At 45.5% G+C, this 23,459-nt stretch overlaps 1 protein-coding gene and 3 non-coding genes across 4 annotated transcripts in view; 2 read left to right on the forward strand and 2 right to left on the reverse strand.

Annotated features, from left to right (window-relative positions):
• Positions 1-10,170: 10,170 nt before the first annotated feature.
• Positions 10,171-23,459, reverse strand: part of LOC131285898 (uncharacterized) — a 29,102-nt gene continuing 15,813 nt past the window's right edge. The window contains exon 14 of the mRNA XM_058314752.1: positions 10,171-10,206. Coding sequence (XP_058170735.1) covers positions 10,171-10,206 — 36 coding nt within the window. The remainder of the gene's footprint in view (positions 10,207-23,459) is intronic.
• LOC131290097 (U4 spliceosomal RNA) lies at positions 20,246-20,386 on the forward strand. The gene has a single exon (XR_009189277.1). It is a non-coding gene; the product is annotated as a U4 spliceosomal RNA (small nuclear RNA).
• Positions 21,337-21,500, reverse strand: LOC131290090 (U1 spliceosomal RNA). Its single transcript, XR_009189271.1, has one exon. It is a non-coding gene; the product is annotated as a U1 spliceosomal RNA (small nuclear RNA).
• LOC131290091 (U1 spliceosomal RNA) lies at positions 22,386-22,549 on the forward strand. Its single transcript, XR_009189272.1, has one exon. It is a non-coding gene; the product is annotated as a U1 spliceosomal RNA (small nuclear RNA).

Here is a 23,459-nt window from a genome sequence, read left to right on the forward strand (position 1 = left end):
ACTTTTTGGGCCAGAGATACATATTCACTCCGCAAACCAACCCCTTCCATCGACTCACCCGAAACCTCATCATTCTATGATGAACGCAGACCCGACACAACAAGTGCCAGAGCGTATTAGCGAAGGGACTAGAGCTCGATGAGGGCATATAGTGGATGAACCAAAATCCTCGCGAGAATAGATCGAAAAGATCTGCGTGTGTTGTGCCGAATCGCGACGTGATGGCACGCAACATTAGCAACAACTCGCACAGGGTACTAGAGGTGGGTGTGGGGAGGGGGGGGGACCCGTGGTGAAATAGTGTTAAATTGGCCAGTTATGACTTATTCGGCGAAGTTCCACCTCACCACCGTAACAGATTCTCCAGGAGCGAACAACCGCTTCGCTTGTCTCCACCGGATCATCATCCACCAACCTCGAGTGCGGCCAACCAACCATCCTTTTACATGTCGTCGTGCTGCGTGTGCCGCTTCTGCGATGCTGCCAAGGTGCACGACCACGGACAACTAATCGTTTCATTACCGGCCTTCGCGGTCTGGCTGGAAAGCTAAGGCTGGCGCTGGCTGAAAAACACACGTCGGTTGGTTAAATAAACCATGAACACGAACGAACGAACGAACAAACGTTTGAAACCTACCACCGGAGGGACCGGGAGAAGGTGTAAAATACCCAGCGTGCGAAAGGGAAAGATAGAAAATAGTAACGCGCAGTGTTTTGGCTCGTGACTGGTGTGTGTGTTTGTGCTATGATTACATTTACAACCAGCAAAAAAAAAGATGGGGAGTGAGGGGGGGAACAGCCAACCTTCTTCACCACCTCCCCGAGATGGACTAGTTCCGGAAGGAAAAATAGAACTCACGCACCTCATCATCATCGCGCGGACAGCGCCGTTTCAAAATCTCTAACATTTCTTACATCTTCTACTGACATTCTGCTCAACGTATCCGTTTGGTAAATTTACACAAAATCTGGGCGCCAGGAGTCTTTAAAAACTTTATTAGATTCACATTTACAGGGTTTCGATTCATATAATAGAATGTTTCAGTAGGTAGAGAGAACATTTTAAAAGCATAGGGGATATTTTCAACCAGTTGAGAGAACTTTGCAATCATATAGGGGAATGTGTCACACAGCTAGGGGAATCGTGCAAAATCCACCGGGGAGCTTTGCAACCTCGAAACTGTTTAGATGTCTTACAACAATACAACTTAATCTTTTTCAGCGCTGAAGTGCGCTGTCATAGCCTGGATTCGAACCCGTGACCATTGAGATGCCACCAACATAGACCGCTGCGCTTTTACCCGCTACTCCACGGGGTATCTCAGCATGAAATCTGACTTTAGATCAATAATAAAGCAAACACTAACTTAAATACGGGACAACAAACTGAATCGGTAAATTTAAAACATGTTACAAACGTGATTTTGGGGTATAAAGTAGGGAAAGAAACAAATGACAATATACAATACACCAAAAACCAAACGAAATGAGTGAAGGTTCAGTGTTGTGGATGTAGCAATCAGTTGGAAACAAGCCTAAAACTTAATGAATAGTTTGAAAAGTTAACTTTTTTCGTTTCTCATGTGGAGGGCCGATAGAAAACAACCATTAGAGGCGTCCAAGTGTTTAGGGTATGTCATAAAAGTACGTTAAATTTACCAGCATGAATAATTTCTCGCTTCAGCGAACGAGGCGAGACCGCATAGGCGAGACATATGCCCGACCATTTTCCACTGCACGGAATCTAATTAATAAACTGCTTCATTATGCAATGGGAATGTGCATAGGAGACAGCAGGATGGCTTCCTTGGAAGAGGCTGGTGGAAGCGGCGGGCCGAGCAGAGCAAGGAAAAACGTGTCTTCTGTGCGTTAAATAGGCCGTAATTCGCTCGTTAAGATAGCGCTAGGCGTCTGTGAAACAACCGCGTAAATTTTAACCGAACAATCAAACCCTCGGCCTCTACACTGATGCCACACGGTGGATGTGGATCTCCCTCCTCTTCGATAAGGTGAAACGAAGACAGTCAAAGAGCAACTATCGAATGACATAAATTGAACAAATAATGCTCCCCGGTCGAAACCGATGCCGAAAAGAAAACCTTCCAGACCGTGACCGAACCACCGGGAAGGGAGCAAAGCAGCTGCTTCTTCCGGCCTATAAAATTCGTTCGTGAACAGGAACCGGATGATGCGAAAGATGAAGGGAAGGGAACACAACACTGAGGCGCGCGATACGGTAGCGTCTTTTCCCGAGCGAGGCGAGTTGTCTAAAACGTATTCGTCACGTTTGGAACACGCATCGCGGGCAAAGAGAGGGTGTGGAGGGAAAAAGGTTTCTCCTGCCCCCCCGCGGAAGGGCTCTTGTTCGACTCATCACTGATGATTTTTTTTTTTGAACAGCCGGAAAGCCGGGGGGAAATCGGTGGAAATCGGGGGACAGAATTAGCAGTTAATAGGGATATTATTCCACGTGTCACGGGGCGTCGGGTTGGTTTGCCTCGTTTTCCATGCCATTGCGCACGCAAGCGTCCACGTGGGGCGTTGCTGGGTGTGGACCCGGGTAGGTGAACGTGTTTCGGTAGCAGTTTCGGCGCAAAACGATCGCAAGGGCCCCCCTAACATCGTATGTACTATCGAGCGCCGCTAAACGATTTCGATAACACATTGTCGAGGCATTTTCGAGGGATAGGGTGGTACTCAATCGCAACCCTTAATTTATTGGGAAGTCAGGTTCTTTCGAAGGTTAGTTTTGCGGGTGGACCAGAAGCCAAACCGGAACCGGGGACTACTTGGCTTCAAGGGAGTCGCCGCCGCCGTTGAGGGTTCATTCATTTTAAATAACCCTCGTTTACAGAGTGGAGTCCTAGAATTGGGCAGGGACATGAAGAAGGGTTGGGGGGGGGGGGGGGGGGGATCATTCATTCCCTCCATGTCCATGTTCTCCGGGGCAGGCAGCAATGCGGTGCTCATTATTTCCACACATCGCTGCACAATATTGCTACAATTCGATTAGCGCTATCACGGAAACGAACGAAGCGTCCAAAAATTTTAGTCCAATGTTCCTTTTGCTACCCCTACCATTTTCCCGAAGCATAAGGTGGCATCGTTCATTAGCCTTAGGAAGCTACTGGTGGTAGCGGGGGGGGGGGGGGGGGGGGGGGGGGGGGAAATAGGTCTAGGAGAGAACATTGTTTACAGAAATTCCTCAAATATTCATACGCTTTGGTGGATTCGTTTTTTTTCCAGTCGTGCTTTTTATCTGCGAAAGTCTTCCCTGTTTTGGATGGTTGGACTTTTTTGGAATAGTTTGAGATTCGACCTAACGAAAGGCACAATAGAATGCCAATTTTAAACAACGGAAACAGTGCAGTTTGATCTCCCGAAAATATAAAATAAAACAACAAGAGCATCTTGATCTATAAATTAACGTTTGCATTAAAAAAATAGACAAATTTTCATCGGTGATAAGAAAAAAAGTTAACCAAGCTAATTGAATGAAGTAAATTTTATTGTAGAGTTACACCTTTTAAGTACTTTCAAAAATTATTCCGACGGCCAGTAAAGCGGCCTTATGGTCCTTGGTCGAAACTTTAGTCATACTACAAAATCAAGCGTGTAACGATGTTTTTCATTTGTTTGGACTTTAAAATGTTGGAATAGTGTAGAATACGAATAGTTGGAATAGTGTAGAATAAGTGTTGTAAATTTTTTTTCGATTGGTTGTAGTTGAGAGACATAACAAGGGTTAGCAGTGTGGGATATTTCAATTTTGTCTGACCCGTTCTTCAACTCCTTCGGTTCTCTTTGCGCATGATTTACTGTGGCCAGATGTGCATTCAGATATAATTGTGATACAATAATTGATACAATTGTCAAACTTGTTCTAAATTTAAAAGAAATGCTACTCTTTATATTGGGACAACATATTCCTTTATGCCAGCGTTCGTGACAAGGCCGATGAAAAATGATGCCGCACATAGCATTGCTGATGGAATCGAATTACAATAAATGAAAGTTACCAAGCATCAAATGGTGAATTAATCGCGTTGGGAAAAATAAACAACAGGCCACACACCTAACTGCATCGAAACAGAGAGATGCACCGGCGGCTCGATCCACTCGTGAGGAGAAAGGGGAATGAATCTTGAGTCGGTTAAGAAAACTGGCACACCACACCTCTCCACCCGTTCTCCCCGGCGATACATTGTGCATTTTTCGCCGGCGAGAAAGTGCGCGGCGTTGCAAGAAGCAAAAAAAACAAAAAACAACACCCATCATCGGCCTCGTGTCTCCATCGCGAGAGCCGCCGGCGAAGGTTTTAATTCTGCAGTCACCGAATGAAACCGTCGCTTTTACCCCCCCTATCCCTCGACAGACAGTCCATCAAAACTGCAGTAAACATAAACAAATACCTCACATTCCCGGCAACCGCGAGACGAGTTCCCCCTCTCTTCTCCTCCCACCCTTTGCCGTTCGTGCTCACCCGCGGTCCCCGGAAATGTGCGTCTACGGACGATCTCGAAGTGCAGCGTCGAAGAAGAGGCGTTGCACAGAGCAAAACTGAAGGAATGCGAAAAGAGCGAACGAAGCGCGAAATGAAACATGAACAGACATTTCTTCGCGAAAAATGCGTCCGCGTCGGCATGCTTCGAGGATCGGAGTGAGATGGGCGACTTTCTTCCTCCTTGTTGGGCCTTTTATCCTTCCACCACCTCCCTCTCTCTCTCTTTTTTACTTTCATCTACTTGCATTGGAACAACAACAACTGCGAAATGGAAGGAAAAGAACACAACTTCCAAACGACCACGGCATATTCGCCACGTCTCGGACTTTTTACTCCGTGACCAATATCATACACCTTGTTTTTATAGACGACGCGTTCCACTTCCCCCCGATCCACAGAGCCCTTCCTCCTTCAACCTTCCAACGCTTTCCACTAGGTTGCACGATTTTTTTTTTGTTGTTGCATTCACCAACCAACCCCGGGTGTTTGTTGTGCCGCCTCTGCCGGCCATTGATTCGCCGAGACTGGCCCAACTCCGCGCCCCACACTCTCCCCGTCCTCCTTTCCGTTCCTTTCCGAACCGCATAAGAATCCTTGCACTTTCTGCACTCAATTTGCATTCCCCCCCCGGCGGTCACACACCCCACCGTTGAACCCCACCACTTTTTCCTCATTTCCCTAGTCACTAGCCACAACCAAAACACTTCCCCCCCCATCCCTTCCGCCGAGACAAAAACACACACGCGCGCGCGGGGGCTTTGCTTATTCTATTTTTAAACAAGAAGCCGCCAGCCACCAAAGAATGCATTCAGCAACAACAGAAATAAAATAAAATAAATAAATAAAGTCCCCACCGCGCGCGGTACGCGTCTTGTGTCTGTTCGCCTTACATTAGCGTTTCTTCTCCTCGTCCTCGTTCCTTCGTCTAACGACTTGGCTTCTCTATTTCTGCCCGCGTACCCCTCCTCTCCCATACGCTGTTCTCCACTGTTTGATTTTATGTTTCAGTCTTTTAATTTTCTCCTCAAATCGTGCACGAATTTACTATTCTATTTACTAAAGCAGATATCTAAAGTTCATGCTAGTTTTTTTTTTTGTCTTGATAGATTTTACGTTCATCGTTATGATAATTGAAATGTAGTAACCTCTGTATCGTGTTTACTAATCAGCTATTTGGTTATCAAGTTAATTTGCCATCCAGAAGTGGCTGCAATTAAATTTATATTCCAATGTGTTTCTTGGGCACTTCCTGGTGAAAGCCTCCAATTACTCTTCGAAAAGTTTGTTTCCAAAAAACTAAACTGTTTCCTTTAGCAAAGACGGGTAAGCAAAGACGAGACAAACAAAACCGTGTGACAGTTTGTTGCTTTTCAACTTCTCTTTCATCTCGTCATTGATCCCAAAGGAACATATGTAACACGTGTGAATGTTTTACCTCTTTTTTGTGTCACTTCCGGTTCAGCTTAACGTTGTTCGATACTATTCCTCCCTTTTGCTTTCGCTGTCTCCTCTTTCGAATCCTGAATATGTTTGCCGAACCATGCCGAGCTCCGGAAAGGGTTTTTTTTTTCACTCTAAAATTTGTTTTAACGATCTTACTTCAAAATAGACCACGCCTATGATAACATGTGTTGAAATCTGCAAGTTTGAAACATTTCTTCCCATCGCCACCGGAAGGAATGCCAGCTTGATATGGCCGATCAGGACTCGCTGAAAGTTACCCACACAACGCTGCTGTGCGTGTATGTGGATGAAAACAAAGGAGAAAAATCGTGCTTTCCACTGGAAGTCCCATCGGGTCTTCCGCAGTTCGGGTCCCTCCACGGCCCAAAACGGTATTTGCTCCGACCGGTGGTCCGCGTACCAAATCCTCCGCTCCCTTGACCTTTTTTGGTCCGATGTGTGCCAGAGCAAAAGGGAGACGGGGCAGAGGGCGATGTTGGTCGGTCGGTGGCGGGACAATTGGTTGCTATATTGCTATTTAATTGGATTACGCCATCGTCGCACATGGTATCGCGCCCTCGGCACACGTGGTCTCCATCGTACGTACGCACGCACGCTCGCACGCACGTCCCTGCTTCATGCAAGGCAACATTCACCCCAGAGAGAAGGAGGAGGAAAAAAACATCTGCCCAGCCAAAAGAAAAAGGACAATCCCGTTTTCCTGCTTGTCTGCTGCTGGTTCATCATCATCACCGTCTCTCCACTGCAGCAACAGGGAACCAACCATCGAACCGGGAAAGCTAACATTTCATGGTTCTCCCGCCTTTTTCGCGCGGCTGACAGAGAGATAGAGGAAAAACGGAAACGAGAGGGATGAAGGGATGAAGAAAAAGAACCGATGTCGGGAGGGGAATCAATGATGGTTGCCTGGAATGATTATCTACATCCATTATTATTTGGCGTATATAAAATCCACAAAAAAACCTTCTAAATGCCTGTATGCCAACATCAACTCGAACCACAAATTATGTTTCTACTAACAATTGTAGAGTTTATTGTTTTCGAGATGATCAGTTATGGAAAAGTAGGCTACTGCTGACTTTTTTTCAAATTATATTACATTGTTCTATTTGCTTGTAAAACTGTGGATAGACGGATGCAATATTGCAATGACTGTTGTTTCAGGTAGAAATGTCAAATATTATTTCATTTCATTGAAATATTGCATCCGTCTATCCGCAGCTTAAGCGGCCGTATTCCAACAATCTTCTATCCAGCATTATGCCCTTGTTAGACTAGGATTTTATCTGCCATCTTTGCTCAGACTTTTACTGTCAAATTTTTACGTTTGACATCAAAATTTTAAAAAAATATTTGATCATTTTCATGTTTGAATTTAGCGTATTGTTCATCCTAGAGTAATGAACAAAATCTGTTGCAAACAACAGAGCAAAAAGTAAACAAATCACCACTTTGACATATAAATTTCAGACGAAAGAAAATCGGAACCGGTCGTGTACGATAAAATATGACAGATAAAGTCCTCGTCTAATAAGGGTATAAAGGGTAACTTACAAGTAAGTATTTTTGAAAGAGCCAAGAATCGAAACTTCCCATATCGGAAACAGACCAAAATTTCGCAAAGGTACTTGGAGGAAAGACCACAACAACGTGGAAAAACATAACCCAAAACGCTACGAAATTTGAGGTCATTCAACCCGACGTCCGTTGCTTAGCGTAACGGTCCCCTGGCTCAAGAACCCTCCCCGCCCGAGCATATGTACACCGCAAAATGGTAAGGAGGGGAGCAGCAAGCAGCAGCAACAACTGGGTAATAGTAGCGCGCGCCAGGGGGAAGAAGCGACCGTTTGCCGTTCCAGCAGGTAGGGGGATGGATTTCCATCGGGCCGAGGAAAACCGTTCGGATTGCCGAGGAGAAAGGAGAAGGAAAAAGAAAAAAAAGCCCCGTTGAAAAGCGACATCGGAATTCCATTCGCTTTCGGAAGTGCTTTTCCTTCCGCGATGAGTATGAGATACACGGCGGGGACGGTTTATCTGTATTTTCTCGGGCAGAAGAAGAACATCATCATCATCATCGGGTGGCCACCCAACATAGTCGCGTGTACGTAAACACACACACACACACACTTAGCTGCATGAAATGCATTCAAGTCTCCCTGTAAGCGAACAAGAAAAGCGCTCTTCTTCCTTCATTTGCGGAAGAGCTAGGAGAGAGTGACGTTTGAAACGGAAAATGAGGGAAATCGGGACTGGCTGGAAAAACACACTGGACTCGGAGATAAGGCGCTGCTCACACAAGTGTGTGGTGAAACCGACGCTACCGCGGACATCGGATGAGGCGCGCTAGAATGATTATGCAGTTTCCGTACTCGCGGATTCGAGAACCAGGTTGGGAAAAGTAGCAAAGCAAAAAACAAAAGCTAGCTATGGCAGGAAAAACGGCAGCTGGAAATTTTGTAATAAATCGAAAAAGGAGAATAGCACGCGCTCTTCTGGTAGTGGAACACTAAGGGCACACACAAGGGCCCGGTCGTCATTCCGAGGTCGAAAAACAACTAAAAAGAGACCGAGCAAGCAAGAGAGAGAGAGAGAGAGAGAGAGAGAGAGAGAGAGAGAGAAAGAGAGAGAAAGAGAAGGGTTGAGAGATACAGAGAGAAACAGAAGACAGAGTGATCGAAAAACAACATTTTGCTACTTGCAATGAATGCCAAACGGCGTGTAGGTTTTTTTTATATATATATATTTTAGCAAAACATCGAGCAGGGCAAAGGGCTAGTAGTAATGTAGTTGGTCGCCGCCTCACACGTACGCGCACACAATCAAACCCACACACACACACACACACACACACACAGACGCATACTTTACTATGGCATAGCGCACCGCACCAAAAACAGAAACACGAAAAAAAAAGTAACACGGAAGGGAGAAGGGAGCAAAAAGGGACGCGACTAAAAGAGAATCGGAAGCAGGACAACAAGAAGGGACGCATCCGCATTGTGTGTGGGGGAAGGGAAGAAGAGGGGAATCGGAGGGAAAGACTGCGGAGCTTCCACCAACCGTCATTGCCACCGCCTTTCCGCACACAACACAAGCCGGGCGTCGTCGGTTGCCCATCATCGGCGTTTTCGTGTCGCCGACACAACACACAACACACTCAAAGCCGACGACCGTGTCAACGACCTCGGGCAGCGGCTACGTACACAAGAGCACGCACACACCGATGCGCAATCGTCGCGCGAGATCGATAAACGGTTTACCGTTTCGATGACCTCCGCACGAACAGCGCCAATGTCATTCGACCGTTTCGCTCACCGTTGCCTAGCCGACCAATCACAGCTCACTTTGCTTCAGAAGTGTCGCACGCGACAAAAAGGCGAGATCACCAAGTTGGCGTACGGGCAAATGCGCCATTCATTTCGGAAGGATTTTCCTATACTTGTGAGCCGTGGGAAAAAACCATCTCGCGGCACCTTCTTTTCGCAAGGTTATTAAAATCGCCTATTAAATTATCGCCCGGCGGACTGGAGAAATGAGACGGGCCAAAAAACATCCGTATTGGGAAAGGAAACAACTAAAGAAGAAAACCGTCTCATTCTGTTCTGTTTGGGGCAGCATCTTTCTAAAAAAAGTTATGCGTAGCTTCAATCAACTAATTTCCATCCATCAGGTTATCATTTTACAATATATCTTTTTATCGAGATTACACCAATGATACGAAAAAATCCTTACGTATGCCATACCTTTTCCAGCGCTTGTTTGTATAAATCCTTTAATTCCCAGCTAGACGTTGGTCGGCTTGTCACTACTCCAACCTTTGGTAATCATTCAGATTGTAAACTATTCAATAACTCATCTTTTCAGCTCACTATTCCTGGTTTTCTGTATATTTTTTTCTCACTGTTATCTTTTATCATACCACAATAATTGTGCACTTTTCAAATCAGCAACCAGCAATGCCACTGGGGTCACTTCTGTAACTATTTTTTCCTGTAAACACTTTTCACCTGCAATCGATATGAATTGGAAATAATCACTGATTCATTGATTGATTCAAAACAATTATAATTTCCATTAGCTTTTTTAAACATATGCCCACTTTTATCCGTAAACACCTTTGTTTCAACTGTGTAAGGGTACAGTTTTCACCGCGTTCAAAATTTAAACTAATTTCACTAATCGTGTGATATAGCAATCACATGCTAAACTTGGGATTTTTGTTCGATCTTCGGTAATATCTGCAAAGGAAAAGAAAGATTTGCGTTAGTGATGAATAAATAGGTGAAATAAATATGTCTTAGAATAATGGAAAACATGCACATTGCGAAGGAAAAGAGTCGAACTTAAAATTACATCAATAATGCTCAGTTTAAACCAGCGTCAACAACATGCGGGGCATAAATATTTAACATCAACCAATATTCGTTTCCTTTCCCGCTTGAAAAAGAAACCTCTTCTCCCCTTCTCCATTTTTCCCCCCGACACAGTTTATCGAATGATGGATACGGCGACATTGCGGTAAGTACGTGATATCGGGGACGTACAGGCAACAGAACTTATATGCCATATGCCGGAAGTTTGTGGTAAGCAAATGCCACCCGTCATCATCTTGGGTCGCCTAGCCAAGAAATAGAATCGAATAGAGTAGAATAATTCACCTGAACCATCATCATCGGCGGATTCTGGTAGGAAAAAAGGTGTCTGATGTGGAACGGGCCCAGCTCATGCAGAGCCCACAGTAAACCCAAAACCCGGTTGGGAGGGCAAGTTCCTGTCCTTACGTTTTTCTCAAAGAAAAGACTGTCAGCACCACAGACGTGTAGGCTTTTCCTTCGTTAGGCGTGAAGACGTTCAGTTCCACGTACAAACGTTTTATTTTTAGGTTTACGAGCTTTTACTAGGAACTCTAATTATGCACTCGAATGGTCAAGAAGCGACGTGTCGATTTGTCTACAGGGCTTCTCGATGCCAGTTTCGATATTTTACTTCCCTTTTCATTTTCAAGCTACATCAATTCATGCTCCTCTTAGCTATCGGCTAAGGTTAGCCCACACGGGGATAATTTACGAGCTGCTGGAGGTAAATTTATTGAAAATTCAATACTCGTCATCTTGGACTATGCGGTGTGCACTTTGCCTAGATAATCAAGACAGAAATAAACAAACCAAACATGTTACGAAACAACCTTGTGCCGGTGGCAACTATTTCGGTGTGGCATTAGAACCTAAGACGACCGGTAAAAACGCATGACTTGCAGTTGGCTGGACGCTTTGGACGAAAAGATAAAGCAAGAGAGATAAAAATTGAATAATAGCTACTGCAGGAAGGAAGCAAAGAAAGTAGCTAAATATTCAAGCCGGGACCACAGTTAAGAAGGTGACAATATTCGACTCGATTCTATTCGATCTTTTCGAACATTAGGAACTTGCTACGTTCCGAAACTCTGTACCGATGGAAAGTAGGTCAAATGTGGGGTCATTTTCATATGCTTCCGCCAAAACTCCAGGTATACCATTAGAGAAGGTCCATTTCAATGAACCCCTAAGGTTTGGCGCGTCTTGCACCGATCCAATTCCCGCGTCATTCCTCGGACGCTTGCTGCATGTGCAATCTTTATTGCGCAATGATTCGATCTTTATCTCGAATTCTCGGCGCCAGGCGCCCGCGCCAAGAAGTTGTTTTGCTATTTTGCCGATGTGGATTGTGACGTTCGTGACCCCCCTCGCGCAGCTTCGTCGCCATGTCCCCCCCAACCCCCGCCCTCTCCCAACCCACCATACTCACACACTGGTGATAAGTTTCCATGCGGCTCCCTGAGAGCTTGTCCAGTTTCGTGGAAGCTATGCTCGGTTGTTAATCGTCAAAGTCGACAAATATCACCCTCCCTCTCCCTGCCGCCGTTCGCACCTTCGGCATCCGGACACAAACCTCCCCGCCACCTACCGAGCTCCACCCTTCCCGAACCTCATTTTGCAGTACCTTTTCATGATTTGTCAGCCAGTTACAAGCCAGGATGGGAAAAAAGAAGGAAAAACCTCTTGTCCAAGGCGACAGTGTTCGTAACCAACCGAACCTTCCTCAACCTATCACCCACCCCTCGTCGTCGTCCCCCCGGGTCCATCCCATACTCAGGAGTGGCCCAAAAGAGCAACAGATTGCGCCACCAACAGCAAAACATTGTACGTCACTTGCGCACGTTTCTTACTTGCGCAAAACGAAAACAGAATGACGAAGCCTACACTGTGTGTAACACCCCACACAGGGTGTAGCAGCACCATAGATAGGAAAGTGAAAATACAGCGCATTTTTTGTCAAAATATAATTTGATTATGTTTTTTTTTTTTTCTCAATGCCAAATAAACTCATCAATCCTGAACATGCGGATTAAAACAATAAAGCCCCCAGAAGTCGAATGAACGATAACGGGGTTTTTGGGGCAACATCATCTAAAATTCCGGAGTCGTTCGGAAAAACCCTATAACGCCACCAGCTCTAGTTGCTCTGACATTCCGTTGTACTTTCTTGCATAACTTCCTGGCCGCTAAGCGCGTACAAACATATACTCTGCCTGGTCTAGAGATACCCTCAGGGACAAGGGGACAAGAGGGCCCTTCTAACGTTACACATTCCATAGAATAGAAGCATCCCTTTTCTCCTCCAGCGAGAGGGATAGAGAGAGTGAGAAAGAGGAAACTACACCAAAGAGATAGGAGGTACAGAATGCCAGAGAGGGGGGGAAACGTAAAAATAACAATGGCCACACTATTTCCTAACACTCACTTCCGGTCCGGATGACGCTGGTGTGACGCGAATGTCATTTTTAATCTGAGGAAAGCTACACGATGGTGATTAGATTGATCGTAACACCACAATCCGTTCCGTGAAATAGTACTGATAAAATGTTAATTCTGCGCCTGCTATCCAAGAACACAAACAAACATGACTATGCTCTAGGTGAGTTAGAATTGAAAAAAACCAAACAGAGCCACGAACGAGATACTAAACCCACAGTAGTTTCCACAATTTACAATGAGTTGCCAAAAATGACATCAAACTGGTAAGTAGTTTAGGACGAAAAAAGAACAATAATTAATGCAGAAAGTTTTGCCTACACACAAAGCAACTATCCTTCTTTAAATCCTTGAGGAAGTTTGTTAATAGAAAAAATACTGTTCAGCTCTTCGCAGTGGATCGCCTCATAAAAGGCGATATCATTTTTCGACCAATTCGTCTATTATGACCTGTGCTTGTTGCAAAGTAATCGAAAGAGTACGCTGGAATTTCCCGGAATGAAAAACATTCAACAGTACAAACACAATCGAATCATCGGGCCAAGGGTCTAGGGTCTACAATAGAATCGTGCGTCGACGAAAGGGAGTCGGCTACGCTTCCTTTCTCAAGAGCAAGACCCTTATCGTTGTGGGAATAAACATTTTTCAAACAACGACAACACCGTCAACGGATGTCGCTGAATGGGAGAAGGGTTACTACACATTCCCGAACGTAAGAGACACTGATAAGGGGCGAACCTTAACGGGTCTTGTTTGTTTCCTGTTTGCTGTCTAGGGAGAGAAGGGGATATGGGGGGGAAGGGACTGAGATGAAGCAACCGTACGGCTTGTATGTTGACTTAATTAACTCGTAATCGTATCAATACCTTCAGGTCTTAGTGATTGAGTAACAAATCTTGGAATTTGAAGAACGTGAGGTTGATACCATACTGCTAGCGATATGATACAATTTTTCTCATTAGTTCTGATTCATTCAGTGTTGATATAGATACCAAGGGACGGCGAATGCACTGCAACGTTATGACGGACACACATTACTGAGGTGGACTTCTTCAACCAGACAGATAAATGTGATCCCCGAAGAGTAAAACGCAGAACAAAAACAAAAATACACCAAGATGACAGCGAAGGGGATAGACTTTCACCAGACCGTGAGACCATCAGACGAAGTTCCTTCCTTCCTTCTTTATGGCGCAACTTCCGCTGGTTCCTATTTCCTGTTCGCTGCTTCCAGCCATTTCCAGACAATCTCAAATAAGCCATCTTTACTCGATCGTCCTTCCTCGTGCCATGTAGTCATTCCCATGCAGACACACACACACACAGACAAACTGAAACTCTTGAACCGTCGTATATCCTTTGTGGGGTATTGGTCTTGTCTGCTAGCTTGCGTTGCCACAAGTTTTCTTTCGAATGGACAGCAATGCAAGAAAATCTTTCTGTTCTTCGCGGAAGAAACTGAAGAGTTTCCTTGAGAGTTACCTAGTTCCTCCATAGTTACAAATGACCAGACTACGAGAATTTTTAGTCGCGTATTCAAAGCCATACAAAGACATCCGCCTAAACGATATTGCTGTAGTATTCCTCTCCATTAGTCTCGTTTTTCGTAGTTCAAAATGGCGAGAAGTTCATGATTTAACGAAACAAGTGAATATGGACTGTTGAAATTTAAAGGTTGTGTTTAGAATTTCTCTTCGAAAGTTAAAAACACTGCCCCGTCCACAGGAGGCGAGAAGACTGTAGCAAAAAAAAAAAAAGAAAAAACAGCGCACACACAATCGAACGCGTTCTATTGCGTATTACGAAAATAGTTTGACCCCGCACGTACGCATCACCGCATGGTGGGAAGGTTTCTTCCTTTTCGAGCCACCCATCTTGCCATATTCCTATGATCGATCGAGTATTCCTTTTATTTCTTCTTTTTTTCTCCTTTCTAACGAATCGACGCGTGCTGCGTGCCTTTTAGGGAAAGAAACGTGCACTGTAGTGTTGTTTTTTTTTTTTCGCGAGAAAAGAACATTTTGCGTATTGTTTGGGTTTTCGAGGCCACAGCAGCCGTGTCTCTTCTCTCTCCCTCGCTCTCTCTCTGTCTGGCTTTTTATCGCTCACTCTTTCTCCTTCCCACTGTGTTCGGCGATGATGGGTACCAGAGTCTCGCCAAAGACGATGATTTGCTCGCAGCAGCTGCTTGGGAACGCGCGAGAAAATGATTGGTTTTCGAGAGTAGTAGCCCACGATTGTGCGTCGTTTGGCAGGCGTAGGAATATTGCTAAAAACCATCGTTGAATCCAATCCTAGCCTGGTCCAAGTGAAAACAAAAACGTCACCAGCAAAATTATCCAGCAGCGACTGGAGCGAAGAAAACACACTGAACGCAGAAGGAACTTCCGAGAAGGAGTTGTCTCGGCTGCGCTTGGTGTGTGGTTTGTTTTGCTTTGCGCGCCCAAACATTCGTTCACCGCGCGTGCTTCCACCGTCGTAGCATCGGAGCATTACAAACGCACACACACACACCCAATACCATTGCTACCCGCTGCTGCCAACACCTTCGCTTCCGCGCGATGCTCGCGTACCCTTCGCGGGATAACATTTCTTCAAGACACAAAACAACATTCTTCTCCTCTCCTTCTCTCGTCCGCTTCGGTCCGGTTTCTGTTTCACACTCTTTCTCACGCTACGCATACTATTGCCAGCCCGTGCTTTACACACGTTCTACGCTCTTTCGCGTACAACACACCGTGTAGTGGTTCTCGCTACGGCTACAACCATTCATGAGGCGGCTCATCCCGCCGGGTGGAAGTGAGACAGAGCGCCGTAGCCGCTCCATTCCGGGAGCTCGCACTCATACAACGGAAGCTCTCTCGCAAACAAACTCTCTCACACACCCACAAAAACAACCCCACAAGCCGATCGAATTCCCCGAGAGGACCCATTGATAAAAATATACTCTTCGTCGGGTGGGGTAGAGCGGACGCGAGCATCGCGTTTTCCTTTTTTGCTCTCATTGACGACTATGGGAACGATGACGGTGGCTGGTGAAGGGGGTGGTTGGGGGTAGGGCAAGACTGCTAGCGGTGGCCACGACGGTAGCCGTTCGGTTCCGGCACATCATCAACCAACATCAACCCACCGCCGCAACGCGATTTGCGCACATCCAATCAACATGTTTCTTTTCCACCAAACCGGGCGGGCGGGCGGGCGGCCGATTTTTCCTGCCTCGCGCGTTGGGTCACGCTTCGCAGGGTCGAACGGCGATGGCACCGGCTCGAGCCGCGATTCCGCCGAATGCGAATGCGAACGAGTGCTGCAAAAAGGACGGTGATGTCCAGCAGGAGAGCAGCAGCAGCAGCAGCAGACAACAAAGCGAACGCACACCAACAGGGGGCCAAGCAAGTAGCACATTGTGGTTATTTTGAGTTAACTTCACTCCTTGAAATATGTTGTTTTGAAAATAAGTATACACTTATTACTACAGGTTAGTCCTTCGAAAGTAATCGTAGACCTCCTAGCAAGCGGCACGTGATCCAATATTTGCCTAACGAACGAATGCTATCGACAAACAAATAAACACAATTTCGTAATCAAATCTTAGTGACTGAAATTGAAGAAATTCTTAACAATTCCATCAAAGACAGGTTTCCCTGAATGTGATTTTTTTAACAAATATTGTCAACAATAAAATTGAAGTTATCATGGATGGAACTTGGCTACTATATTTCTCAAATACGTGCCAAATTCTTCCTTTACCTTATGCTAGGATTGTTTGAAGTTTAGACAATGGTTTCTTCTACTTCTTTGACGCAACGACTGCCTGCGGTCATGCCTATCCACTAAGAGCTTACTAGACTAGTCCTCTAATGCAGTAAAAGTTCCGGTCTCGGATTGGATTCGAACTCACGACGCCGAGTATTTATTCAGCATCCGTAGTACATTCGTGATATATCACTGTTTCTACAGCGAAAGTATGTGCCATACTCGTTCGTGCCATCCCAATCGAGCAATTCGCTGTTGAAACACGAAACTATAACACATCAAAACATAATAAAACTGCCTCGAACGATGCGTGTGTCAAGCGTGTTAAGACTTCAGACTCGAAGAATCTCATGACCACGGCGTTGTTCCAGCATGATAAGGGCTGGAGCGGTGTACGCATACACCGATGCGTTGTTGCTTAATTATTTATTTATTTTGTCGATCACCAATCGACCCCACACACAGGCGTGATTACGAAGCATTTCGCTGCGTGTAACTCATCGGACAACTAACTTGACGTTACATTTCGGGCGCCAGTGAAGTCAAAGCACGCGGGATGTTTGAGATGCGCCAGCGAAGGAAAAACAAATAAACCTTAATTTGTCGGTCATCTTGTGCGCGGTGGTGGTGTTCGGTGTGTTCCTGTTCCTGCCCGTGTGGGGTAATCACCGATAGGGAGTGAGAGGTGGTTGCTGGGGCCATTCCACATTCCCCTCGCTCGACGACCCTATTGCTCCATGCTCCCGTTCCCACCAATGCAGGAGACATCAGTCGCCCTTTCAAAACACACGCACTTCCCGCGAGACACGCAGGTTTTTCGTGTGCATTGCATGTTTTTTTTTCGCTCCTCTGTTTTTGTACGTTCTTCTCCTATTTTCTCCGTCTCTCTCACACTTTTTCTTTTTCACAGCCGACGAGAAAGAAGTCTCCTTCGCGTTCTTTTTTCGAGGACATTCTTTCACGCACACTTGCTAACGCAAGGAACGCGCCGCGCGCCGCGACTTTCTACATCGGTTTCTCGGTGTCTCGGGTCCATAAAACTATTCCGAACAATCCGATCAAAAGGCATGGCCGGGCACCGCGGGCGCTACGTGTTTGGTTTCAGTACTTTACGATTAGATCGTTATCGTGCGTTCAGTTGGGGATGGTAAACACCCCAAAGGAAAAGCTTCAAACGCGACATCGGATGGTGGAGGTACTAGCAAACACGGAATGACGTTCGTATGGTAGGCATTTCACTTCGCACACTCCACACACTGTATAGTAATGACTCTCTGCTGCTTCCCCAACAGATCACCGTTAGGATGAAGACGGCGGCCCCTCCCCGTACCCCCCTCATCCCTGCTGGGCAGCCGTCTGTTGTTTGCTTCGCTCCGAATTCCACAAACCGCGCGTGCAGCCTCTCTCGCTCGCACTCTCGCACGCCCATACGTCGGCTTTCTCTGTCCTGCCCGCGCTGCCTGTTTCTGTCTTACTCACTTTCTTCCTGCTCACACAGCGCCGACGGTAATGGCGACGGCCTGACGACGACGTGGAAATGACGACGATATGTCGAGGAAGATTCTCCGCCGCGGTAGCGATTTGGACCACGGCTCGAGCCGCTGGCGAGCTGAAGCTCTCTGCTTGCAACGAATTAAGCTCGATTGAACTGCCGCCCCGCGTGCCTCACATCCGGCCTCTGCCACGGGAGACGGCTAAACGGATTTCAATCCGCGAGCACGTTTCGGAACATTGGACCAACGGACAACACCTAGTGCCACCACACCCGCGCGGTCGAGAACGACGATATCCTTGCGACATACGCAAGCCAAGCTTCACCACGGCACGCACCAAAAAACCACTGGCATTCGCACCACAGCCTGCTTTGACGTTTTGTGCACCACCATCAAATCAACGGAGCCAACGGATGTGCTTTGATTTGCTTCGCGCTCTAGTTGTCATGCCCCGCGAGCATGAAATTTAGATTCACTTTTCGCCAAAACCGGTACACGGCTTTTCTTTTCCCGTTTTTCCGCACATTCACCTACCCGTGCCGAAGATTTTACCAAATCCAGCGAATGAAAAAGAGAAAGAAAAAGACACCGCAGACACTGCTGCTATACCGAAAAAGGTTTATCACGGGCGCCGACGCGACAGCCCTTCTCGCACGACGAACTATCTCCGATGGGCTACGAAGGTAGACTAAAAACCTTATTCTTCTACTCAATTCGTCGTAGCCGTCTGGGATGGACGGGCATGTGTGCGTGCGGAATGCCTGACGGTACAGCTTTTGTGCGCGGGTGTGCGTGCCGGAAATCGGGAATGTTTTGTTGATCGAGACGAAGGACAAGAACAACACGCGCCGGTATCGAAAGCAGGCGTGCGAGCACAATGGGTGATTCTTCTGTTGTGTACGATTCTTGCCGGATCAATTCCAGCTAAATTGAAATGAGTACAGTTAGTTCTTGGAGACTGTGTCTCTAAGCCGGCCGACCGTAGGCTTAGTACACTTGGTACTGTTAGTGCTAGTTCGGTGATTTTTGAAACATCATCAGTCACGCATGTTTTTCGAAAGCAACTGTTTTGAAAATTATCACCTCCAAACGCCCGTCTGGTGCACAGTGGTTTAGTATGAGCATATTTGTTGTATTCGTAAAACGGTGTATCTGGAGGTGAAACCCATTGTGCACAAACGATCGGGTAAGTGGCGTAAGCAATTCAAACCATCGCTTAATTTGCTAACCTCATTTAACCGGCCGGTTCAATGCACAAATTTCATAAGAATCAGTGGAAGAAAATGAGTCGTCATTGTTTTATGCATACTTCCCGCGACAAGCAGACTGTTATTTGCGCTGGTGAAACAATCGTTGTCGGTGCTTGGTGTTGTGGCACACGGGTCAAAATCAATCAATCTATCAATCAAACACGAGTTAGTCAACCCGGTGATTTTGGTGTTTGCCAGAAACTCCTGCCTTAATTCAATTGAGCATTCATTACCTCAATTAAGTGCATTGGCATTGCTGGCAATTAGGAATTGATTGGTGGACTAGTATCGATACCACAAACGCCACAAACGAGGTTATCCTTGCTCCCGTTCCCACAGTGTATTATTCTGAAAATTATTTTCAGTGATAAACAGAACAAAAGAAAACGTGTAAATTTAAACTCATGGGTTTAAAATGGAAGGCATTTGTACAGTTCTGCGAAATCGATGTTGAAATGTTTCAATTGTGTAACACGGTTTCCTAGAAACGCGTAACGCTACGTCGCCTGACAGGCGCTGAACTCCATTAAAAAAAGTGACAGAAATCGTGCTAGGTTTTTTTTGTATGCAGCTTGGAAACCGTGTAAGCTGTCATGCGCTGATACAAAAAACCCTCTCAAGCAGCGTCTTGGAAGCGGGTTTGTTGGAAAGGGTGACGGGTGTTGTTTGGTTGAATAGGATTGTCAGAATCAAAAGTCCGCGTTGCGAGCTTCTGTCATTTTAATCGGAAGGCCGGCAAAACAAATGATCGAAAAGGCAAGGCATCATAAGCGCGATTTTTGCGTGTTTGTTGATAAAGAAGTGAAGTAAAAGCATTTAAATGTGTTATATTGGCAAAATCGATGAAAGGCCCGTAGCTTGAAGAATCTAAACGAAGTTGCTGTAATGGAAAGGAAAATGCATGGAAGTGTCGGAAAGGAGAAAATTACGCATCACTAGCGTAGCATGGGCTAGCAGAGTGTGGTCGTGCGTGCGGAGTGTGGTTTGGCTAGCTTTGCGCAGTGGCGATATCGTAACCAATGAGGTACAACCGAGGTGCGATTATTGCTAGTTGAAAACTAATACCAATACCCCGCCATGGGGACGTGAAATACCGTCCGCTACGGCAATTTTTGCAAGCTTCGAAAGAGGCGCCTAATCGAAACATAAGCAATTATGGGAGGAACACAAAAGGCCGTGCATATGAATACCGGCGCTACGGGAATGTCTAGCGATTGTTTCGGCTGTATTATTGTCATTGAACTCATTCTCAGTTCATCAGAACAATTTCGAAAGGTAGCTAACCGCCCTTGATACTCCTGGAATTGCTCCTAGCGGTATGTTGACCCAGAACTCCTTTCTCGGGCAAATGGAAGTGATTGTCTGATTTTCCCTCGACAGGGAGGGGTTAATAATCAATTGACATTTGTTTTCTCAGCAAGAAATTAAGATAGCAATTGGATTCCTCAGGGAAACGCGGCCATAGGTGACTGTGATGGAATGTGCTAACTGTGTTTGCTCCTAATTGAATATTATTTACAGATTCGCCATGAACCCGAGGGGCACGATTCTCATGGCCTGTAAGTGTGTAGACACACGTGTCTGATACACTGCTCTCCTGGTGGTGGGAAATAAATAGTCGATATTTTGATGCCAAATTCGAGTGGAACAGAAACGATACACTTTTATTGATTAAAATGCTAGGCATTCTGGGAAAATTCTTTCAACCACGATACCTGTAAAGACAGTCAAAGCTTGAACTATACTGGTTCAGTTCCAACAATCATAAAAGCCTCCGAGACATGGCATTTGTTCAAATCTGATGAATCCTTCTTACCTGTGTTCGAGATTGACATCGGACGACGCAGTCCGTAAAATCTTTGAGAGGTAGCCTGAAACTGTCCCAGCAGGGATGAAAGGTGAAATGGTGGGGTAGGCAAAGCTACCAATAACCAAGGATAAGGAATCTGATGCCAGACCAAAACCGCTCCGAGGTTGTAGCAACAGTTCAGCAAGCAAGCAATGTTTTTTTCTTGCGTCCAGACTCGAAAGCATTACATGGTTTGTTATATATAGTAAGGAATTGTTGTAATGAGTTAAGATCGGGATGTGCGCGGACGCACTTCCCGGCTACCAAAAATTGCGCATACGAGTTATCCACATGAGGGATAATCGCAGGGGTCAACCCAACCGAAGTGCAATGGAAGAGCCTCGCCCTGGGGGAACCGCCTACATGATCACGGTAACCCCTATGCCAGGTAAGTATGCTTTTTCGTCCGCTCGCTTGCTCACGGCATCTGCGACCAACATGCTACGATAGCGATGACTAATTTCATCCCTTAGCGTCGGGCACAGCTATGCTTGGCAGACAACTTTGACACCCCTCTTGCTTGTCTCGCTTTCACGAAAAACCTTCATCTTTACCTGCCTTATTTCACCAGCATGGGCTATCTGCGTATCGTTTACCTCTAGTTTTCTCAACGTTTGCCGTTTTTCTACTAGAATCATAACTCTTGCCTTGCGATATTGAAACCAAGTGTTTGCTACAGATTTACAGATTCTCTTCAGATGCTGTCAATTTTGGCATTCTGCGAATGTGAAGAGCTAGCAAAATGACATATGAAATGTTTCAGAAGGGAAAATAATAAAATAAATAAATAACTTTACAAATTGTAGGACCTTTCTGTTTAAAGAAGGTATGTCCGTAATATGCTTAATTCATAGGCTCTGAATTTGTGTACGAAGTTTCAACGAACTAATATGCCATCATAAAGATAAGTTCCTTTCGTAAAGGTTTTTCCTTTTGACAATTCCAGTCAACATAACACAAACACACACACACACACACCTCAGAAGCATCAATGACAGCCTGAGGCTTTAATGCCGGCTTGGCTTTTTATGTTGTCGAAGAGAACGAATGTGGAATAGCCAACGCTTGTCTTTATGAATGGAATTCAGCTGTGCATTCATATACAAACGAGAGAAGTTTGCCTTTTGAAAAATCTTTGTTATCATTCGGATGTAGAAGGAATTGAAATTGAATAAAAAGTGAATTCTGAGTAAATGTATAACTGTACAATAGGGATTTTATGCATCGCTATCGTAGCATGTTGGTCGCAGATGCCGTGAGCAAGCGAGCGGACGAAAAAGCATACTTACCTGGCATAGGGGTTACCGTGATCATGTAGGCGGTTCCCCCAGGGCGAGGCTCTTCCATTGCACTTCGGTTGGGTTGACCCCTGCGATTATCCCTCATGTGGATAACTCGTATGCGCAATTTTTGGTAGCCGGGAAGTGCGTCCGCGCACATCCCGATTTAATCTTACAAAACAAAAGTTATTACTATTAAACAAGCTACCCTGTAAATCGAAAGTAACAATATATTCAATCCAGTCAGTGAAGGTTAGTTGAATGATTTTAGATAACTCAACGCTTGAAGATGCGAGTCCAGCCGTTAGTTGCAAATGGGAAGAAACATTATTATTGAATGCAGTATATCGCGATGAAATCATACACAAAACACAGTTTAGCGGGTTTGAATAGATATTTAATATCTTAATTTAATCGAATAGTATATAATACAGTAGATTTTTGTTGTAACCCTGTCAGTTCTGGTTCTCATGCCTGTCACTATTTCCAATTATGCAGCCCCATAGAGGCGTGTTGCTATCATGTTTCACATCTTTCCCTCGCCTCGATGCAACAGCGCGCCGCTTTGTCGGCGTTAATCTCTATCATAAGATAGTCCAGTATATGCTATCATAGGTTTTCTCTCTTCACTCCCATTTTCAGAAGCAGTTCGTTGCATTGCAATTAGCACATAACGATCTACACACGCGTATCAAAAACGATCCAAACCAAGCACGCAAAGGACGCTATTTATAGTGATCCTTTCTTCGATATTTTGTAGTTTTCCCCTTTTTCTGACTTCTCTCTGTATGTTATATTGTGGAAGATAGGAAGCTAGTTTATCCACGACAGGTGAAAGCGGTGTATTATATGATGCACCTGCACGCTGTTTTAGACCATTTCGTTAAGCTTTTTTTTTCTCTCTCATGCCTATCATACGGGAAGAAGGATGCCCTATTTTGCCATTGCTACAGCCATATATACGCACACATTACTCATTATATAGTACGTACGTTTTTGTTTGATAACAGCAAATCCGGTGATACAATTTTGGTTTAAGCACATGCACCCACTCAAACATTTACAGATACAGGGG

Source organism: Anopheles ziemanni, chromosome 3 (assembly GCF_943734765.1).
Source record: "Anopheles ziemanni chromosome 3, idAnoZiCoDA_A2_x.2, whole genome shotgun sequence".
In the NCBI taxonomy this organism is placed as follows: domain Eukaryota; kingdom Metazoa; phylum Arthropoda; class Insecta; order Diptera; family Culicidae; genus Anopheles; species Anopheles ziemanni.